Below are 21,617 nucleotides of genomic sequence, written 5' to 3' on the forward strand. Positions count from 1 at the left end.
GGATGGGTAAGTCACTTAAGTATTGAGTATAGCACTGACCAGCCGATTATAGAATAGAATGAGGTAATTCCAAATCGTCCGTCTTGTTTATATGGATCTGGCGTTGGAGAGGTAGAGGCTTAGCAGTGGAGGTTTGAGTAGCTGTTTTCTGAGCTTAGTCAACAGGCCGGCTCTGCCTGTAGCCTCGCTTCTGCTCCCGGCGCCGCCTCCTTCGCTTTGCTTCCAATAACAATCCACAGAGACCTCGCTGTCTCGTCCGGAATGTTTTTTTTTTTCTCGTCCGGAATGTTGTGCATGCGATGGAAATCGCTACAAACCGTCATTTGTGTGTGAATGGTTGTCTATGTGTCAGCCCTGTGATGACCTGGCGACTTGTCCAGGGTGTACCCCGCCTTTCGCCCATAGTCAGCTGGGATAGGCTCCAGCTTGCCTGCGACCCTGTAGAACAGGATAAAGCGGCTAGAGATAATGAGATGAGACCCTCCCAACACTGCCCCGCCCTATATACCAACTATATACCAAGTTTCAAGCTATTATTAGTCTCATTTTCCAAGTCCTGCTGCAGGAAACCAACCCTACCTCTTTACACTGACCTCAGCAGCCCATGGCATAAACCCACTGGACCTTTGGTCCAGGGGAGCTGAAAATTAAAATGTCTCACATTTCTTAGTATCAAAAGGCACATATACATTACTTAATCAACACATATACCAACTTTCAAAACCGTACCACTCATAGTTCTCAAGTTCTGCTCCGGAAACAAAACCTACCCCTCAGACTAACCTGAGAGACTAAATCTGAAATTGTTTTCACGGAAATACACTATATTGCCAAAAGTATTTGCTCACCTGCCTTGACTCACATATGAGCTTAAGTGACATCCCATTCCTAATCCATAGGGTTCAATATGATGTCGGGTCACCCTTTGCAGCTAGAACAGCTTCAACTCTTCTGGGAAGGCTGTCCACAAGGTTTAGGAGTGTGTTTATGGGAATTTTTGACCATTCTTCCAGAAGCACATGTGTGAGGTCACACACTGATGTTGGACGAGAAGGCCTGGCTCTCAGTCTCCGCTCTAATTCATCCCAAAGGTGTTCTATCGGGTTGAGGTCAGGACTCTGTGCAGGCCAGTCAAGTTCATCCACACCAGACTCTGTCATCCATGTCTTTATGGACCTTGCTTTGTGCACTGGTGCACAGTCATGTTGGAAGAGGAAGGGGCCAGCTCCAAACTGTAAAAACAGTCTGCATGCCTAGCTGCTTGATTTTATACACCTGTGGCCATGGAAGTGATTGGAACACCTGATTCCGATAATTTGGATGGGTGAGCAAATACTTTTGGCAATATAGTCTATCTCATCTCATTTCGTTATCTCTAGCCGCTTTATCCTGTTCTACAGGGTCGAAAATTGCTTAGTATGAAAAGACACATCTACATCACCTTGTTAACATGTATACCAAGTTTCAAATCCGTATCATGAATAGTTTTGGATATATGCTCCGGAAATGAACATTGCTCTTAGAAACTAAGTCAAAATCTATTTTCTATGTAAAAATTTGAAAAATACTTTTTTTTTTCAAAAACCCAAAATAGCAAGAAGTACCAGTTCACATGTTCATCTCATCTCATCTCATTATCTCTAACCGCTTTATCCTGTTCTACAGGGTCGCAGGCAAGCTGGAGCCTATCCCAGCTGACTACGGGCGAAAGGCGGGGTACACCCTGGACAAGTCGCCAGGTCATCACAGGGCTGACACATAGACACAGACAACCATTCACACTCACATTCACACCTACGGTCAATTTAGAGTCACCAGTTAACCTAACCTGCATGTCTTTGGACTGTGGGGGAAACCGGAGCACCCGGAGGAAACCCACGTGGACACGGGGAGAACATGCAAACTCCACACAGAAAGGCCCTCGCCGGCCACGGGGCTCGAACCCGGACCTTCTTGCTGTGAGGCGACAGCGCTAACCACTACACCACCGTGCCGCCCAGTTCACATGTTGCTTGATATGTATACAAAGTTTCATGAAGATATCTTCAGTAGTTTTAAAGATATGGCTCGGAAATGAAAACGTGACCGAACGGATGGAACCTGTTTCGATATAAACGAAGTTTGGTGGGGGATAATGCAAATAGAGAAGAGAAGAAAAGAAAAAAAAGCCATATAGACATGGGTCTAAAAAGGAAGTGAATTAAAAATGCACACACACACACACACACACACATTCATTCATATACATATAAGCTGCACACACTTGATTGCTTCCAATTACATGGACACTTACACAAGCATATAGGTCAGTGAGGTACCTGTTCTAGCTCTGGCGGTTAATCACTGAGCTGTCATTGCTCATAGATTTCTTAAACGCTGTGGTGCTGTAAAATGGAGGAGAGAAGGTTGTGTATTTATGCTGATCTGACAATCGTACACTTTCACATAATAACTAACTTACGGATTTGGGCAGAGGAGAGTTGGTCCGAGATCAATGTTAAAAGGTGCCTGGAGTGTTGTGGGTTTACTGAGATTTTTAGGGCTCTAGCTATACACACACACACACACACACACCTTGATTGTATACGGGCCGCCAGTAAGCCAGTGTCCCTGGTTTGCGTTGATTTAATAGGCGCAGGAAGCAACCCAACCCAACCATATATCTCCTTTCCATCATGCACACACACACACACACCCCTACTGGCCTTGACTCCTCCCAGAATCAATCCATCATCAGCCTTCCACCCAATAAATCTCGCTATAACAACTCATCTGTTATTGAGCTCAGAAAAACAATTTCATGCTCAACAATTTTACACACACGCTAATACACTCGAGTTAGGGATTAAAGCTAACAATATTAATTACCACGTTAGCATTATAAATAATGTGTAACTCAAAACCAGTCTTTCTGCAGCACTGCAGATAAGACGTAAAGCAAAAGAGTATTATGCATGTAACCATGTGGCGCGTGTGCTGCTTACATACAGACAGGAGGACGGGGAGGAGGACAAAAAAAAAAACTTTCTGGAAAAGAACCAGAGTGTGAGGGTAAGGGTTCGGTAATAGAAAAGGGAAAAGATAAAATGGAAGAGACTGAGAATGTGTGGAGAGAGATGTCAAGGCAGAGAAAATGGGAGCAGAGAGACAAAAAAAAGAGGGCAGGAGAGAGAAATAAAAGAGAAGGATGATCAAGTAAGGCTTACTTACAACCCTGAATCGAAAAAAGTTGGGACGCTTATAAAAAATGTCAATAAAAACGGAATGCAAGGATTTGCAGATCCTTTTCAACCTACGTTCAGTTGAATACAATTCAAACTAAATATACACTCATTCTGAATTTGATGTCTGTAACACGTTTCGAAAAAGTTGTGACGGGGGCAACAAAAGACTGGGAAAGTTGTGGAACGTTCAGAACAAAACACACCTATTTAAAGGTCCCATGGCATGGTGGTTTGTTGATGCTTTAAACGGGCTCGTGGAGGTTTCCGGATGTTATATCCGCAGCCTTTCTCGAAATGAACCCTCGGCACGTAAATATAGCCTCCTGGGAGAAAGCCCCATTTCAGCGCTTTTCCCAGTGCGTCGTTTTGCTAATGAGAAGCAGGAGGCGGGGAAGGGTAGAGGGTGGGGGCGGGCCATGGGGGGAGGGGGAGGGGCTTGACCAAGCTGCGCACGCACATACTCGCTGCTATCAGCGCCTGTAGCCACGCTGCTAAGACAAAACCCCGTTCTCCCTCGGACTCCTTTCGTAAACTCAACGTGACACAGAGAACAGAGAGTGAGAGTGTTCGGAGTGGTAGTTTACGAACGTATAATACCCTAGGCTTGAACACGCACTCCATAACCAAAGAGGATAGAAGCAGCAACTACAGCAACATATCGCTTATCCAACAGAAGACATGCATTGCGGCGCAATAGTCAAACATAAGCTCATAAGTTACAGTCAATTTCCAGACTAAACTCAGTTTAACAGAGCATGCTGCATGCTCTTTAGTTTTGTAGCGCAGATTACCTGGCTAACTGCAGGAAGCGGTTAGCTGCACAGCTAATGTAGCCATTGCTAGGCTAACGCACCGATTTTAAAACACGGCAAAACGACCAGTTATACACTTACTTGTTCGGTGTTTGTGGCTGATGCGGCAGGGATGCTTGGTACGGACCCAGGCTTCAGTGACAGTTGATGTGCAAAACCTGCCCTGTACTGTCCCAAGTTGTGGAAACATTCCTCAGGAAAATGCTTCCGACAAACATACACCGTCTTAGGTAGACTCGACGGTGTATTATTGGAGTAAATAAAATTAAGCCACTGCGTCTTCAGGGGCTCTCCCGTCGGCAGTAAAAACAGACTCTTTTCTGTGTTGTCACATCCATGTACAGCGCAATTTCCATGTTTCGCTCGCTTAGGTGATGCCATGTTGTCGTGTCCTCTATGGTCTCCTCACTACAACTGGGCGGGGCAATCCATACAGTGGGTGGGAATCCAGACGGGGGGCGTGGGGATCATCTCCCTTGCTGACGTAGTAAAGAGAAGAGCTTATCAACGCGCCGTTTTGACGCGCCATTCTCAAATGTTGGGCATAGTTTGGTTTACACATTATGAAATTTCTAGCCACTGGGGTGACTTAAGAAGGTCAGAGGAACTCATTTTAACGTTAAAAAACCTCAGAAAGTGAAAATTTCATGCCATGGGACCTTTAAACACATTCTACGGGTCAACAGGTTAATTGGTCACTGGAAAGGCTTGGTCATTCACAAGCAAGGTTGGGACGAGGTTCACCATGTTGTGAAAAACTGCGTGGGCAAACACTCTAACAGTTAAGAAGAACGTTTCTCAACATACAAGGATTATACCTGCAAAGAATTTAGGAATTTCAAAATCGACAATATATAACATCATGAAAAGATTCAGAGAATCCAGGGAAATCTCTGCACATAAGGGGCAAGGCCGAAAACTAATACCCTGTCCACACTAGGGATTTTGTACCGATACGAAACTACTTTCGTACCGCAACACCTGTCCACACTAGCAATTATACCGGTACTGTAGCGGTATAACTGTATCGGTACGAAACCCACAAATGTATGGGTTTCGTACCGGTACAGTATCGGTACTGTAGCGCTTCACCGTAGTGTGGACAGATGAAGCGGCTCTGTATCGATACAAATATAATGCGCATGCGCAAAGTCACACACCTCAATCAATGTCTTCGCTGAATAAAATAGTGAAGAACAGAGATTCGTTTGTTTCTTTCTCAACTGCCTCGCGCGTTTTATACGATTCGACTGAATAAATGACCACCAGAAATACAGACTGTACATTGACAACAAAAAGCACACACACGTTGTTTCATGGCGGCACGGCGGTGTAGTGGTTAGCGCTGTCGCCTCACAGCAAGAAGGTCCGGGTTCGAGTCCCGTGGCCGGCGAGGGCCTTTCTGTGTGGAGTTTGCATGTTCTCCCCGTGTCCGCGTGGGTTTCCTCCGGGTGCTCCGGTTTCCCCCACAGTCCAAAGACATGCAGGTTAGGTTAACTGGTGACTCTAAATTGAGCGTAGGTGTGAATGTGAGTGTGAATGGTTGTCTGTGTCTATGTGTCAGCCCTGTGATGACCTGGCGACTTGTCCAGGGTGTACCCCGCCTTTCGCCCGTAGTCAGCTGGGATAGGCTCCAGCTTGCCTGCGACCCTGTAGAACAGGATAAAGCGGCTACAGATAATGAGATGACATGTTACTTGTGCCCAGTCACACCTCTGGAAAAAATTTCAGAGCAATCCGTTCATAACTTTTTCCGTAATGTTGCTAACAGACAAACCAATGCTACCGAAAACATAACCTCCTTGGCGGAGGTAATAACCCAATTTTGACCTATTGTTGTCCCATATGCCCGGCACATTACAATTAATTATGGGTGGCAGCCAAGGGGTTAAAAATAGTAAGAGAATAGAAAAAAGCTAAAATAGAATAAGACAGATGAAATACAGGAATAAAAGTTAGAGTGCAGAGCAAGGAATTAATCAAAAGCCTCAAATTTGATTTAATAAAAGAAGGCAGAGGCAAAGGAGAAAAGTATTCGGCCTTGATTTAAAAGAACCGAAAGATATAGCAGACAAAAAAGGACTTTTTATTGATTAATGTAGGAAATACGCTCAGTATAATATGTATTTATCACAAAAATACACGCACATACACTACCATTCAAAAGTTTGGGGTCACTTTGAAATGTCCTTATTTTTGAAAGAAAAGCACTGTTCTTTTCAATGAAGATCACTTTAAACTAATCAGAAATCCACTCTATACATTGCTAATGTGGTAAATGACTATTCTAGCTGCAAATGTCTGGTTTTTGGTGCAATATCTCCATAGGTGTATAGAGGCCCATTTCCAGCAACTCTCACTCCAGTGTTCTAATGGTGCAATGTGTTTGCTCATTGCCTCAGAAGGCTAATGGATGATTAGAAAACCCTTGTACAATCATGTTAGCACAGCTGAAAACAGTTGAGCTCTTTAGAGAAGCTATAAAACTGACCTTCCTTTGAGCAGATTGAGTTTCTGGAGCATCACATTTGTGGGGTCGATTAAATGCTCAAAATGGCCAGAAAAATGTCTTGACTATATTTTCTATTCATTTTACAACTTATGGTGGTAAATAAAAGTGTGACTTTTCATGGAAAACACAAAATTGTCTGGGTGACCCCAAACTTTTGAACGGTAGTGTATTTATTATTTTGAAAACCCACCAGCCGACTGATCTGGCATGTTTTAATTGTGCGACAGTAATGACGTAAATACCGGCGTGACGGAGTAGTGTCCGAAAGCTTTTTTTTTTTCATATTTTACCAGTGCGCTCACTATATAGTCCTGTATATAGAATTCCCTAGATAGTGAGTAGGGAGTAGTGAAGGAGTGAGTGATTTCGGACACAGCCTTACTTACTTATTTTATGACATGATGGCAGCGTGGATTAATATCAATTACTAATAACGCTCCAGACACCTAAATGCATGTGCACAAGCACTGAAAAAGTAAGGTTTTCATTATATCACGCTCAGTACTAACTTTGGAGTGATGCTACAGTTATTATTTAGTTTCACACCACAGCGCTGTTGAATTCTTAAATCTGTTCGGTCAGAAGGTGTCGATTCATTTTCTTTATACCACACCAAAGTTGAATGCTCGATTGTGATTGGTCAGAAGTTGTGCATTATAATGTGTGTATAACAGCACACATACAACTTCCGGCTGTGACATGAATGGTATGTTAATATTAATGTGCTCGTTCTAATACGCTGCTATTTCTATAGTAACAGCTTATACACATGGACATGTACAGCAAACATGCCACATAATCGAAACAGATTTTAGAAACTGCTTAACAAAGTAAAACCTAGAATCGCTGATGTGGTGATGGTTTTTTTTATTAGGAGATATGTATTTACCATGTATAGAAGTCGTCTTGCTTGTAAGTGCTTTGGAACAGTCATGGTGCTTTGCAAAGTTTATCAACACAGGAAAGTCCTCAAGACAGGAGCTTATGCTTTCCGGCTTCTCTGTATAATGACAAGCCGGGTTGTTTTTGAGTGAAAAGAGCAAGTCTGGTTAAGGATTGATTGTTAATCGCAGTTATAAGTGACAGCAGGAACTAACTTGTCTCTCGGATGTTCCACAACATGAAAATGCATGCCGCGTCATGCGTTAATAAATTAAACTTTGGAATCACTGGCAAATCGCTGTGGTATAAGCGGAGTAACAAACGCCTGACTGTGCATCACGTTACATCAGTTCTGACTGCAAGGTTCACATCGATGCTTTCTTTCTAATAATGTTTCTAAAGTAACAAGGAACATTCACAGCTCGTTCACGAGCACTTGTAACGTGGGCACTCAGAATAATCCGAGGTAAAGCTGTTCCTCTTTTCCTCCTTTTATGTTTTGCACAGAACAGTCTTCAAAACTTCAGAACTTTAACCACAAAATGGTTGTTATCTCGGAGCAGCTTTCAGCTTTGCAAGGAATACGTTTTTCGGAGATCAATTTGAATTTGAACAGAATGGACGGAATGGATGAGCGGTGTGGACGTGCAAAGACTGCGTCTGGAAAGACCAAACAATTTATATCTTATCGACATTCGGCTCCCTGAGACAGCACCGGCCTCGGTTCAGGCCGTTGCTGAGGCAACATTTCCCCCTGAAGGTCACTGCCGGGAGACACTCTCGCATTCCTCGCATTCCTTCTCTAACTTTCCGCGGTCGCCATTTTTACCCCCAGTGTGACAAGCGGGTGCATGACCAGCGCCTTCATGGCTGCAGAAGCGGACAGCTGCTTGCTTGCGCTGGATTACCTCCTCCCCTCCCCCTAATCCCCTACCCCTGATTCCCCCCCTCAAGTCCCGTGTTTAAAGTGTACTTGTGTTGTTGTGTGCTTATGTGCAAAGGTTTTTTTTAAATGTTCCCACACTGTACTCCTGACAGGAGCATAGTGGGGGGGGGGGGGGGGGGTGTTCTTTTTTTCCTTATCTCTCCTCATGTTGTGTTTCCTTTTTATCTTCATCCCTGTCTTCCTGTCCTGTCTACCCTATGTCAATTGTATGTTGTATATGTACGGACAGGTTGACGGCTAATTTCGCTGGTACATGTGACTAGTGACAATAAAGGGCATCAACATCATCATCAAGCACTTTGTGGTTTCTTGGCAGCATGACGATCAGCATCTTTTCTGGTTTATTAACATTAAGAGAAATTTAGGTAATGAATGTTTACAGCTGCTATAATGTAAGCGATAACATGAACTGACTTCATGGACATTTCATAACATGCAAGAACAATGAAGGGGCAGCATGGTGGTGCAGTGGTTAGCACTGTCAAAGGTTCTGGATTCGAGCCCAGCAGCCGATGGAGGCTTTTCTGTGTGGAGTTCGCATGTTCTCCCCGTTTCTGCGTGGGTTTCCTCCGGGTGCTCCGGTTTCCCCCACAGTCCAAAGACATGCAGTTAGGTTAACCAGCTGCTCCAACTTCCCCGTAAGTGTGAACGTGTGCGTGCGTAGAAAGGAACCGCCCACCCGACTGCTGCAATTCTGGCCAAGCCAACCAAACATGGTTCGCCTCAAGCCTGGACCGGGTTCGGCAGTGACACCAATGACCAGCTCATTTCTACGGAAGCCGCGAGAGGCCCTTCATATAATCTTTTTTTATTCACCTTGTTATCCCGAGATAACGACATAATTCAGGATCTCGAGAAAACAACACAACTAATTCGAGATCTCGAGAAAACAAAACCATTATTCCGAGATAACGACATACAGTGGTGCTTGAAAGTTTGTGAACCCTTTAGAATTTTCTATATTTCTGCATAAATATGACCTAAAACATCATTAGATTTTCACACAAGTCCTAAAAGTAGATAAACAGAACCCAGTTAAACAAATGAGACAAAAATATTATACTTGGTCATTTATTTATTGAGGAAAATGATCCAATATTACACATCTGTGAGTGGCAAAAGTATGTGAACTTCTAGGATTAGCAGTTAATTTGAAGGTGAAATTAGAGTCAGGTGTTTTCAATCAATGGGATGACAATCAGGTGTGAGTGGGCACCCTGTTTTATTTAAAGAACAGGGATCTATCAAAGTCTGATCTTCACAACACATGTTTGTGGAAGTGTATCATGGCACGAACAAAGGAGATTTCTGAGGACCTCAGAAAAAGTGTTGTTGATGCTCATCAGGCTGGAAAAGGTTACAAAACCATCTCTAAAGAGTTTGGACTCCACCAATCCACAGTCAGACAGATTGTGTACAAATGGAGGAAATTCAAGACCATTGTTACCCTCCCCAGGAGTGGTCGACCAACAAAGATCACTCTAAGAGCAAGGCATCTAATAGTCGGCGAGGTCACAAAGGAACCCAGGGTAACTTCTAAGCAACTGAAGGCCTCTCTCACATTGGCTAATGTTAATGTTCATGAGTCCACCATCAGGAGAACACTGAACAACAATGGTGTGCATGGCAGGGGTGCAAGGAGAAAACCACTGCTCTCCAAAAAGAACATTGCTGCTCATCTGCAGTTTGCTAAAGATCATGTGGACATGCCAGAAGGCTATTGGAAAAATGTTTTGTGGACGGATGAGACCAAAATGGAACTTTTTGGGTTAAACGAGAAGCGTTATGTTTGGAGAAAGGAAGACACTGCATTCCAGCATAAGAACCTTATCCCATCCGTGAAACATGGTGGTGGTAGTATCATGGTTTGGGCCTGTTTTGCTGCATCTGGGCCAGGATGGCTTGCCATTATTGATGGAACAATGAATTCTGAATTATACCAGCGAATTCTAAAGGAAAATGTCAGGACATCTGTCCATGACCTGAATCTCAAGAGAAGGTGGGTCATGCAGCAAGACAACGACCCTAAGCACACAAGTCGTTCTACCAAAGAATGGTTAAAGAAGAATAAAGTTCATGTTTTGGAATGGCCAAGTCAAAGTCCTGACCTTAATCCAATCGAAATGTTGTGGAAGGACCTGAAGCGAGCAGTTCATGTGAGGAAACCCACCAACATCCCAGAGTTGAAGCTGTTCTGTATGGAGGAATGGGCTAAAATTCCTCCAACCCGGTGTGCAGGACTGATCAACAGTTACCGCAAACGTTTAGTTGCAGTTATTGCTGCACAAGGGGGTCACACCAGATACTGAAAGCAAAGGTTCACATACTTTTGCCACTCACAGATATGTAATATTGGATCATTTTCCTCAATAAATAAATGACCAAGTATAGTATTTTTGTCTCATTTGTTTAACTGGGTTCTCTTTATCTACTTTTAGGACTTGTATGAAAATCTGATGATGTTTTAGGTCATATTTATGCAGAAATATAGACAATTCTAAAGGGTTCACAAACTTTCAAGCACCACTGTAATTAATTCAGGATATCGAGAAAACAACACAACTAATTCGAGATCTCGAGAAAACAAAACAATTATTCCGTGATCTTGAAAAAACAAAACAATTATTTCATGATCTCGAGAAAACAGCTGAGATTTCTAGCAGAGCTGAGACGAAGCCGGGCCAGTCTTCTGCGGAGGTGCCGCAGACTAATTTTGAAATGATCCCTTATTAAAAGACTTAATGCAATCTCTCCCTGTGTCAACCCCTGATCAAAATATTGCCTTATTAGGTGATCGATTATTCCAGACATTCTAATGACCAAAGTTGCGTCTATACAGAATGAGAAATAGCCCCAAAGTCAGCATATCACAAGTCTCTTGGTGCACCTGAATGAACCATTTCTCAGCTGTTTACTCGAGATCACGGAATAATTGTTTTGTTTTCTCGAGATCTCGAATTAGTTGTGTTGTTTTCTCGAGATCCTGAATTAATTATGTCGTTATCTCGGGATAACAAGGTGAATAAAAAAAAGGATTACATGAAGGGCCTCTCTCGGCTTCCGTACATTTCCTTATAAAACTGAGACTTTTTTTTTTAAACCAAAGGGTCGTCTCATACCAAATATTGACTTTGTTTCATATATTATGGCTTACTGATTACAGTATTTTTTTTAATGCTGAAACATTTCATTTCATTACTTTTAAGCCAGTTTTGGTCTCCATCATTTCTTTACATGTGCCTAAGACTTTTGCACAGTGCTGTAGGTATAAGTATAGTTACAGTTTTTGACCAATCAGTGATGCTCATTTTGGCAAGCTCCACCCCCACTGAAACATTCTTACACTGCAACAGGAGTTAAAATAATTCTTAAAGGAAATAAACTCAATAGTAAGGTGTTGAAAGTTCCCGTTTTCCTTAAAAAAAAAAAGTTCCAGGTTCATTTTGAAAGTGAACATGCAAGTTTGTGTGTGCTTGTTTGTGCATGAGACACTCACTCTACAGGAGGGTTCATGTCATCTGGCTTGGTCTCGAAGAAGCGCAGTACTTCCTCGCTCTGGGAGATCTGGGGAGGAAGTCGCACCAGCGCCTGATACACCAAGAGGAAATGACACGGGATAATCAGCAAGGACACACATGACTTCCAGACAGCATCATCACCGAGTTCTACTGTCAAGACGTCCATACAGGACGGAGAGGATGACTAAATTCTGCTTGCATCACTCTGACTGTATTTTCAAGTCTCAGCAAGCAATCCTACTGGCTTACGTTTCTTTAGTTATTTGTCTGACAATAGAAATTGAAAATGCTGTTCCACTGAGAAGCGATAGGTGGTGCTACACTGACGCCACATTTTTTTGGGCACATGAGCTTGAAAAGGACAAATTAGTAAATCTGTGAAAATGATGTTTAAAAATAAAAAAAATCGTGTTCGTGCTTGCCATAGGACGCAAATAAAGACGTCAGCTGGGATTCGTTTTCAGAACTCGGGGTCTCTGAGGTCCTCACGTTTGCGTGGGAAAGCTGGTTAAGTGAGGATTTGGCCCTGAACTGCCAATGACATCGTTTCAACAGGAAGTAGTCCTCTAAACAGTTTGATGACTGTAGGGATCAGTGAGATGTCTTAATAGCGGAGTCCAACCAGGAAACAGGCTGCTGCAATTATGATCTAATTCATTTATCCTCCTAAAACTCTGTTACTCAAATCTGGGAAATCAAAATGGTTTATTATTAAAGGAAAACTCCACCCTGAGAGGCAGTAAACATGTTTATACTGAAATCAGTGACGAGATCAGAGACTTTGGTGCTAATTTGCTGGTCAGTGCTGTATTTAGTGAGTATTTATGAGCTGTGCTGATACCGCAGCAGGACATTGTGAATGCTTGCACATTCATAAGCGCCCGGTCCCACAACACCGATAACTATCACTATACCTACAACTATAGGGGTGTTCACACGGCAACTTTTACTGTGGCTATTCGAAGAGGCTAGAGGGGGAGGGGAGGATAATGGCTATGTTGTGTTTTGCTGTGATTTTGTTTAGATTCAAGAGCTAAAAGCTACACAATCCATGGAGACACATTTGCAAGAGCTTTTGAGACACCTGTCAATAGGGATGTTCACACGGCAACTTTTACTCCGGTGTAGCACCGGGGCTGCCCCGGTAGAGCGTTCACACGGTGCAAAGTTATAGCGGTGTAGCCCCTGAAAGCTGCTTAAACCGGTGCAAATCTAACCCTGCTCGGGAGGTGGTTTAAGAAATTTACTCCGGAGTAAATGCTAGTTTGCGGGGCAGCACCGATATAAAATGGGACGTCTGAACGCTACAGGGGTAGACTCGCTACGTGTGAGGAGAGTTGATTACATACGGGCATTGCATAATTTGCATCCTGGTATTTTACGCTTCCAAAATGGCGAATATCAACAACAACAGAACTGCGTGTCTTCCATTGTTGCCAGATTGGGCGGTTTTAAGTGCATTTTGGTGGATCTGAACATATTTTGGGCTGGAAAACTTCAGCAGTATCTGGCAACACTGGTGTCTTCATCCACGTTGTTTTCCCGGCGCTTGGTGATGCCATGACAACCGGGAAAAGGAAGTACATTTTCACGCATGCGCATATCTCATTTCCGCATTATTACTATCGTATAGCACGGTCGCAAAAACTGCCATGTGAACGCAAGTGGGGCTGCACCGGTGCCAACACGCTTCTCTCTAGTAAGCAGGGTTGTGACGTGTGAACGCTCCACAAAATTTACACCGGTGTAAGATATATCGCAACAAAATACACCGGTGCAGCATCGATGCAAATATGTGTCGTGTGAACACCTCTTTTGACTTAACCTCTGCCTGGATTTAGTTCCAGTCTGGAGCAGAAACACCACAACTCTAACCCCGACTATAATATCACTTGGCCCTGACACTCAGGGAAATAAACGCATGCGACTTAGGAATAGTCATGGAAGTTTTTTCCAAGTAGTAGCACCTTATTCCGGGTCGTACTGTACAGCTTGGACTTCAAAACAACCCATGTACACACTCCGGTGTTTGACAAAATACAGATAGGTTCGACAACATAAATATAATAAAAAAAGGATACAAAATACAGAGTGGTTATGGATTTTAATACGGATGCATCACGGATGCTAATAATTTACGGATTGGTCACGGACATTTCAATATATTACAGATTGGTTCCCGATTTCATACGGATGACGCATCAGGGATTAAAAAAAAAAATTAAGTCTAAAACAATTAAATATTTGGACTGCCAAAGTTCATAATTAAAATATTTTATCTACATTTTTATGTTTATTAATTTACGATTGATAATTCACAGAAAATCACATATTCGTGAATAAAAGATCTGTGCTTTGTATTATATTTCTTATTTTCCGTGGATCCGTATTCCGTGACTTCATGACGCAACAACGATGTATGCTCAGACAACGTCACATGTAAACAATTACCTGACTGGCCAGATGTTTTATCGGATCAGGTCCATCCAGGCCTGGAAAAAATCGCTCCAGAAGCAATCTCACCGATACGGATAAACCCAGACCTGGGCTGTAGGTATCGTTATTGGTCTGGTGTGACCGCCAACCACATAAACTGCAGGGGACTGATTTATTTATAGTTGTCATGAGGGTTGTAGTACTAGAGTGCCCCAATTTTAAGGACTCGTGACTTGACTTGGACTCGAGCACTGATGACTCAGACTCATACATGAACTGCATTAGGACTCGTAAATTGGAGACGAGGACTCTGATTTTTTCGTTATTTTTTCTGACATACCATAATAATTTGGCATAAGAGATTTATATCTACATTAATTTTGTATTAATTTCGTGCAAGAGTGTCACACCTGCGCACCTTGACGCGTGCATCAGTTAGACTCTTGGGTGCGCTCCGGACAGCACACGCGTCAAGCGGACTCTCGCGCATGCGCACCGTAGACTCACACCTGCACAGGATTAAAGCCTAGGTCACAACCGGACGTACGATTTTTTGGCCGTGCGATTTTTGGCGTTTCCCAAATCGCTGTTTTTTTTGTTCGTGGAGAAAGACGCACGTTGGCCGTAAGTTTGTCTTGCAACCTGAAAAAAACTTAAGCGCCCGTAGAGTTTGTTTGACATGACAAAGAACCTCTGCGGCCGGTCTGCGGCCAGTCTACGGCTCAAAAATCAGTACGTCACACGCGCGCCCTCCGTGCGTTTCTTGCGTTTTTTGCACATAGACCGGCCGTAGGAGCACGTACGGCCGGTTGTGACCGAGGCTTAAGGCGCAATCAGCGCGCCGATATGAAAACACACTCACTTTGTGAAGTATTGAGTTGCGTTGCTGACACGTTACCGAGCCTTATTTCCTTGTTTGGTTTCCTGATCCCTGATTTCCTGTTTCTCGTCTTTGATTCTGCAGAGTCTACGATAGCATGTTTGTGCCTCGCTCGACCTATTGCCTGTTTGACTGTTTTGCCTGCCGTTCTGGATTGTTTACTATCTTCACTTATATTAATAAACACACCTTCTGCACTTGCATCCGTCTCCCAAACATCTCTGACAGAATACTTCACACACACTAACAAAGAGGATGCACATTCACCTGTTCATACGTCATGTTCAGGAACAAACTAATGTTAATGACGCTAAAACAGCCACCGTCAAATGGTGCGGCTGGAGTCTTGTTTTCAGACTCATCTCATTATCTCTAGCTGCTTTATCCTGTTCTACAAGGTCGCAGGCAAGCTGGAGCCTATCCCAGCTGACTACGGGCGAAAGGCGGGGTACACCCTGGACAAGTCGCCAGGTCATCACAGGGCTGACACATAGACACAGACAACCATTCACACTCACACCTACGGTCAATTTAGAGTCACCAGTTAACCTAACCTGCATGTCTTTGGACTGTGGGGGAAACCGGAGCACCCGGAGGAAACCCACGCGGACACGGGGAGAACATGCAAACTCCGCACAGAAAGGCCCTCGCCGGCCACGGGGCTCGAACCCGGACCTTCTTGCTGTGAGGCGACAGCGCTAACCACTACACCACTGTGCCGTTCTCGGACTCGACACAAAAATGTTTTTAATGACTTGGACTTGAACATTGCGGACTCAAGACTCGGACTCGAGGTTTAGTGACTCAACTACAACACTGACTATCATTATAGTTGTAGTTACAGTTATTTGTATTGTGGGACCGGGCCTTAATGGCGTTTAGTACGAGAAAACATTTCAGCAATTTCAAACAAAATGAACACTCAATGCTAGCTGTGAAAAACAAACAAACAAACAAAAAGATTCTTTTCTCACACATGATTTTCCAATAATATTCAAAGTTGCATCAATATTATGGCTGTATGCAAAAGTCTGGGCACCCTTAGCCAAATTACCGTACATTGCATAAAAGTCAGTACTTAGTTACACCCCTTTTTGAAAATATCATGATTTGCAAACATTTTTGGTAAACCAGCCAGAATTTCACCCACTCTTCCTAGCAGAACACTTCTAGTTCTAGAAATTTCTTGTGCTATCTTGTATGCACATCATGTTTAACCCTTTGATGCAAAACATATGCGCACCCCTTCTAATGCCCAACATGGGTCAAAAATGACCCGCATTCATTTTCCAGGTTATTTCATGCTGACTGAGTTTTTCTTTGCTCTATCTTTTGAAATCAATTTATTTTATGATTGAATATTCCAAGTATTCTTGAAATGTTTTTAATTACCACAAATCATTAATTTAATTTTTTCTTTCCTACTTTATGAACAAAAATACTTTTTATATTACTACACATGGGTCATCCAAGTGTGATTTAAAATTAAATGTCTTAATACTATAATAATAATTTGTTTCAAGTAATTACCTTAGCAGTGAATGGGGCCAGTTATTTATTTATTAACTATGTCGTTAGCTAAGCCAACTACAATAAAATTAGCTAACTAAAGTAGAATATGTCAACAGCTCGGTAGCTAATAGTAATTACTTGTAACTTTCTGACAAGTAATCTACTCACTCTCAAGGGAACCTAAACATAATCAATTTTTTTTCTAAGGTAATGTTAGAACAATTGAAAAACATTACTTGCATGTATTAGACGGGCAAAGGGTGCCGTGCTGAGCTGTGAAATGTCTGACACAAGCACAATTCACAGTTCCCACCAAACGCTGGAGTAAATGCATGCGGGTCGGTTCTGACCCATGTGTGGAAACTTGATGTAGAATTACAAAAGCCGTGCTTGTTCATAACTTAAGAAAGGAAAAATAAAAAATGATTTGTGCTAAACAAAAACAAGATATTTACTGCATATTTGGAAAAGTAAATGACAAAATGAATTTATTTCAAAAGTATATCATAGAAACACTCAGCCATACATGAAATAACCTGGAAAATGAATGCAGGTCATTTTTGACCCATGTTGGGCATTAGAAGGGTAGTGATACCGTACAAAAAGGGTTTTTATTCAAAAAGTACGAAAGGAAAAAATAAAATAAGGATGTATGATGATCAAAAACAAGCTAATTGAGGAATACCTTGAATACTGAATGATGGAATTAATTTATTGCAAAGATATAGAAGGTAAAAACTCAGCCGGGTCACTTTTGACCCATGTTTTGCATCAAAGGGTTAAGATCTACTCACAGATTTTCGACCATGTTCAAGCTTGAACTTGTATTTCTTGAAGTAGGTCACGGTGGATTTCAAAGTACGTTTTGGATCATCGTCCCGTTGTAGAAAAATCGGTCTCTTTTCTTGACTGACTGTGTCACATTTAAATAATATTGGCTGGGGTTTTTTTTCATGGTATATCAGATATATTCCCTTCAGCTAGCATGATATTGAACGAGTCGAAGACGAGTAGCTGAATGGAATACATCTGACATACCACAAAAAAAAGCCAGCCAATATTATTATTATTATTATTATTATTATACATACATACACATTCCTTTCGGGTGTTCAACACGTCTTCTCTCAAAATCTTCCGTATTTAAGGAAGCAAACCTGGCGGCCATGTTTGTTTACAAATTATCACAGTCACTCGCTTGCGCTGAGGTTTTATGTCTTTGACGTGTGACGTCATGTTGTCTTGACAACCATGCAACATTGTAAACTATATTCAACACTCATTCTCCATTGGGTAGAGTGACGTAATGCACGTAGGATAAGCGATATGCTAACAACACTGCATGCTATCAAACCAAATGAATGGAACCTGCTAGAAGGGAATAGAACACATTTTTATTCCACTGAAAAAGTGTCCTGTATGGATAATGATTAAATAATATTGGCTGGTGTTGAGTGGTCTATCAGATATACCGGTATTCCATTCAGCTAGCATGACATTGAACGAGTCGAAGACGAGTTCAGTATCATGCTAGCTGAATGGAATATATCTGATAAACCACAAAAAAAGCGCCAGCCAATAGTATTACGGTATTATCATTATTATTATGATACATACACACTCTTCATATCAGCATTCTTGAAGGCCAGTGCTAGCTTACCCACGGCTCGGTGCTGTTAGTGCGGCAATCCAGTTAGCTTCCACCCGACGTAGCAGTAGCATTAGCGAAGGCCAACACTAGCTTACACTTGACTCGTACTGTTAGCGCGGCAGTCCAGTTACCTTTCAGCCGGTGTAATGTTAGCGAAGGCCAATGCTAGCGCAGTCAAGCTGAATATTATTATTATTTTCCCGGTGTAATTTACTCAGTTACTTTTAAAATCAACATCAGCAGCTACACACAATGGAGCGACCTGGCAGCCAAAATTCTCTCAAAATCTTCCGTTTTTAACGAAGCAAACCTGGCGGCCATGTTTGTCACTGTCGCTTGCTAACGTGGAAGTTTTACGTCTCCGACGTGTGACGTCGTGTTGTCTTGACAACGTGCGATATTGTAATAATATTGCACGCTCATTCTCCATTGAGTAAAGTGGCGTAATCAACGTAGGATAAGTGATATGCTATCAATAAACCGGCTAGAACAGAATAGAATACATGTACAGTATGTTATGTACCAGCTGGGAGGTCCGTATGGTGAAATGCCGTGACCGAGGTTTTGAAAGTACTGAGCGAGGCCCTCTGGGCCGAGGTCAGTATTCAAGGCCGAGGTCACGGTATTTCACCATACGGACCGACCTTAAGCTGGTAAATAATATATTTATTTTTTTCTTTACCAAATTCTAACAGAAAACGAAAGCGCCCAAAAGGCAAAACCGAGCCGAGCCGCCATTTTGAATCCTCATTCACGGCTGTAATGCAAATTGCTTCCTCCTCGGTATACAAGTGCACTTCCATGGCAGGGAAAAAAAACTACATATTGCCGCCTATGTCGTCCCCTATTTATAGAAAATTGAGTCATTCAGGATTCAGCCATGTTTTTGCTCGGCGTTAGCAAGTTACAGGTTTTAGCTTTCTCCTGAAATGTTTTCTTTTATTTCTTCTTCCTCAGGGTAGTAAAACTCGCTTTCGCTGTGAACACTGTCGTTATCACTATCCATGCTGTAAAATTAATGCTGTTCTCCTGAGAAATGCTGGCAAAAATTTATAAGATTTTTGACAAAAATCTTATAAATACATCTTGTTTTAAAAAAAAAAAAGATAAATGTTGACAAAAATTGCTACTATGTTGTTTGTTGTGAACGAGCGAGTCACCAGAGGTCCGTATCTGGGGTCCATATCGTAGTATACGGACCCGCTCGCCAGCCAATCAGAGCGCAGGATTTGATGGAAACCAGACCGCGAAAAAAAATAAATGTTTTTATTCCATTGAAAAAGTGTCCTGTATGGATAATAATTCCCAATATTTACCGGAATTCATTATCCCATCTATCACTGCCACACTTCCTGTGCCGTTGGCTGTCACACAAACCCAAAATGCCTAGATGCTGTTTTGCACACTGTGATGAGGTCACAAGTAAGGTTTCTGTCTGATGACTCTTCCATGCAGATCATGTTTGTGCAAGCACTGTTGCACAGTAGAACGATGCACGACCACTCTTCTGTCATGCCTTCCTGCATGTCCTTTGCATCATATGGGTGTTTTGTTTTGCCATCTGGCCAGCATACAGGCAGTTCTAACTGAGAGTATTCTTAGTCTTCTAGAGCTTTCCTTGATTTTTCACAGTTAACCTTAACTTCTTAATGGCAATTAAGACAGTGGAAAGCACTTTGATATCTTTTTATAGCTTTCCTCTGCTTTATAAGCATCAATTAGCTTCATTTTTCAGATCCAGAGTCAGCTGCTAAGATGAGCCCATGGTTGCTAAGTGTTAGCACAAGGTTTGAAAAACGAAAATTTGAAGAATCAATTAAAGACTAACGAGTTAATTAAGTCTGAGACCTCACAACAGGAAAGGCGTCCAAAGCTTTCCACATGCCACAATTACCATTTTATTTTTGACCAGGTTTTGAAGTGGATGTGAGGCTGTGCGCAGTGACGGAGCCCTACAAGTCTGGCTCTGAGTTTATTAATATGCAGGAGCATATAGCTGGTATGTGTGATTGATGGCAGGAATTCAGTTCCCACACTCAATAATGAGATTGAATGTGAAAAAATAACTACAACCCCGATTCCAAAAAAGTTGGGACAAAGTACAAATTGTAAATAAAAATGGAATGCAATAATTTACAAATCTCAAAAACTGATATTGTATTCACAATAGAACATAGACAACATATCAAATGTCGAAAGTGAGACATTTTGAAATTTCATGCCAAATATTGGCTCATTTGAAATTCCATGACAGCAACACATCTCAAAAAAGTTGGGACAGGGGCAATAAGAGGCTGAAAAAGTTAAAGGTACAAAAAAGGAACAGCTGGAGGACCAAATTACAACTCATTAGGTCAATTGGCAATAGGTCATTAACATGACTGGGTATAAAAAGAGCATCTTGGAGTGGCAGCGGCTCTCAGAAGTAAAGATGGGAAGAGGATCACCAATCCCCCTAATTCTGCACCGACAAATAGTGGAGCAATATCAGAAAGGAGTTCGACAGTGTAAAATTGCAAAGAGTTTGAACATATCATCATCTACAGTGCATAATATCATCAAAAGATTCAGAGAACCTGGAAGAATCTCTGTGCGTAAGGGTCAAGGCCGGAAAATCATACTGGGTGCCTGTGATCTTCGGGCCCTTAAACGGCGCTGCATCACATACAGGCATGCTTCTGTATTGGAAATCACAAAATGGGCTCAGGAATATTTCCAGAGAACATTATCTGTGAACACAATTCACAGTGCCATCCGCTGTTGCCAGCTAAAACTCTATAGTTCAAAGAAGAAGCTGTATCTAAACACGATCCAGAAGCACAGACGTCTTCTCTGGGCCAAGGCTCATTTAAAATGGACTGTGGCAAAGTGGAAAACTGTTCTGTGGTCAGACGAATCAAAATTTGAAGTTCTTTATGGAAATCAGGGACGCCGTGTCATTCGGACTAAAGAGGAGAAGGACGACCCAAGTTGTTATCAGCGCTCAGTTCAGAAGCCTGCATCTCTGATAGTATGGGGTTGTATTAGTGCGTGTGGCATGGGCAGCTTACACATCTGGAAAGACACCATCAATGCTGAAAGGTATATCCAGGTTCTAGAGCAACATATGCTCCCATCCAGACGACGTCTCTTTCAGGGAAGACCTTGCATTTTCCAACATGACAATGCTAAACCACATACTGCATCAATTACAGCATCATGGCTGCGTAGAAGAAGGGTCCGGGTACTGAACTGGCCAGCCTGC

At 42.3% G+C, this 21,617-nt stretch overlaps 1 protein-coding gene across 10 annotated transcripts in view; it reads right to left on the minus strand.

Moving 5' to 3' along the window:
• Positions 1-21,617, minus strand: part of sh3pxd2aa (SH3 and PX domains 2Aa) — a 360,165-nt gene that overhangs the window by 175,121 nt on the left and 163,427 nt on the right. For all 10 annotated transcript variants that reach the window (XM_060898802.1, XM_060898807.1, XM_060898803.1 and 7 more), the window contains one exon: positions 11,873-11,964. In XM_060898802.1, the coding sequence (XP_060754785.1) occupies positions 11,873-11,964 (92 nt within the window). The remainder of the gene's footprint in view (positions 1-11,872; positions 11,965-21,617) is intronic.

The sequence above is a fragment of the Neoarius graeffei genome, chromosome 18 (assembly GCF_027579695.1).
Source record: "Neoarius graeffei isolate fNeoGra1 chromosome 18, fNeoGra1.pri, whole genome shotgun sequence".
Taxonomy (NCBI): domain Eukaryota; kingdom Metazoa; phylum Chordata; class Actinopteri; order Siluriformes; family Ariidae; genus Neoarius; species Neoarius graeffei.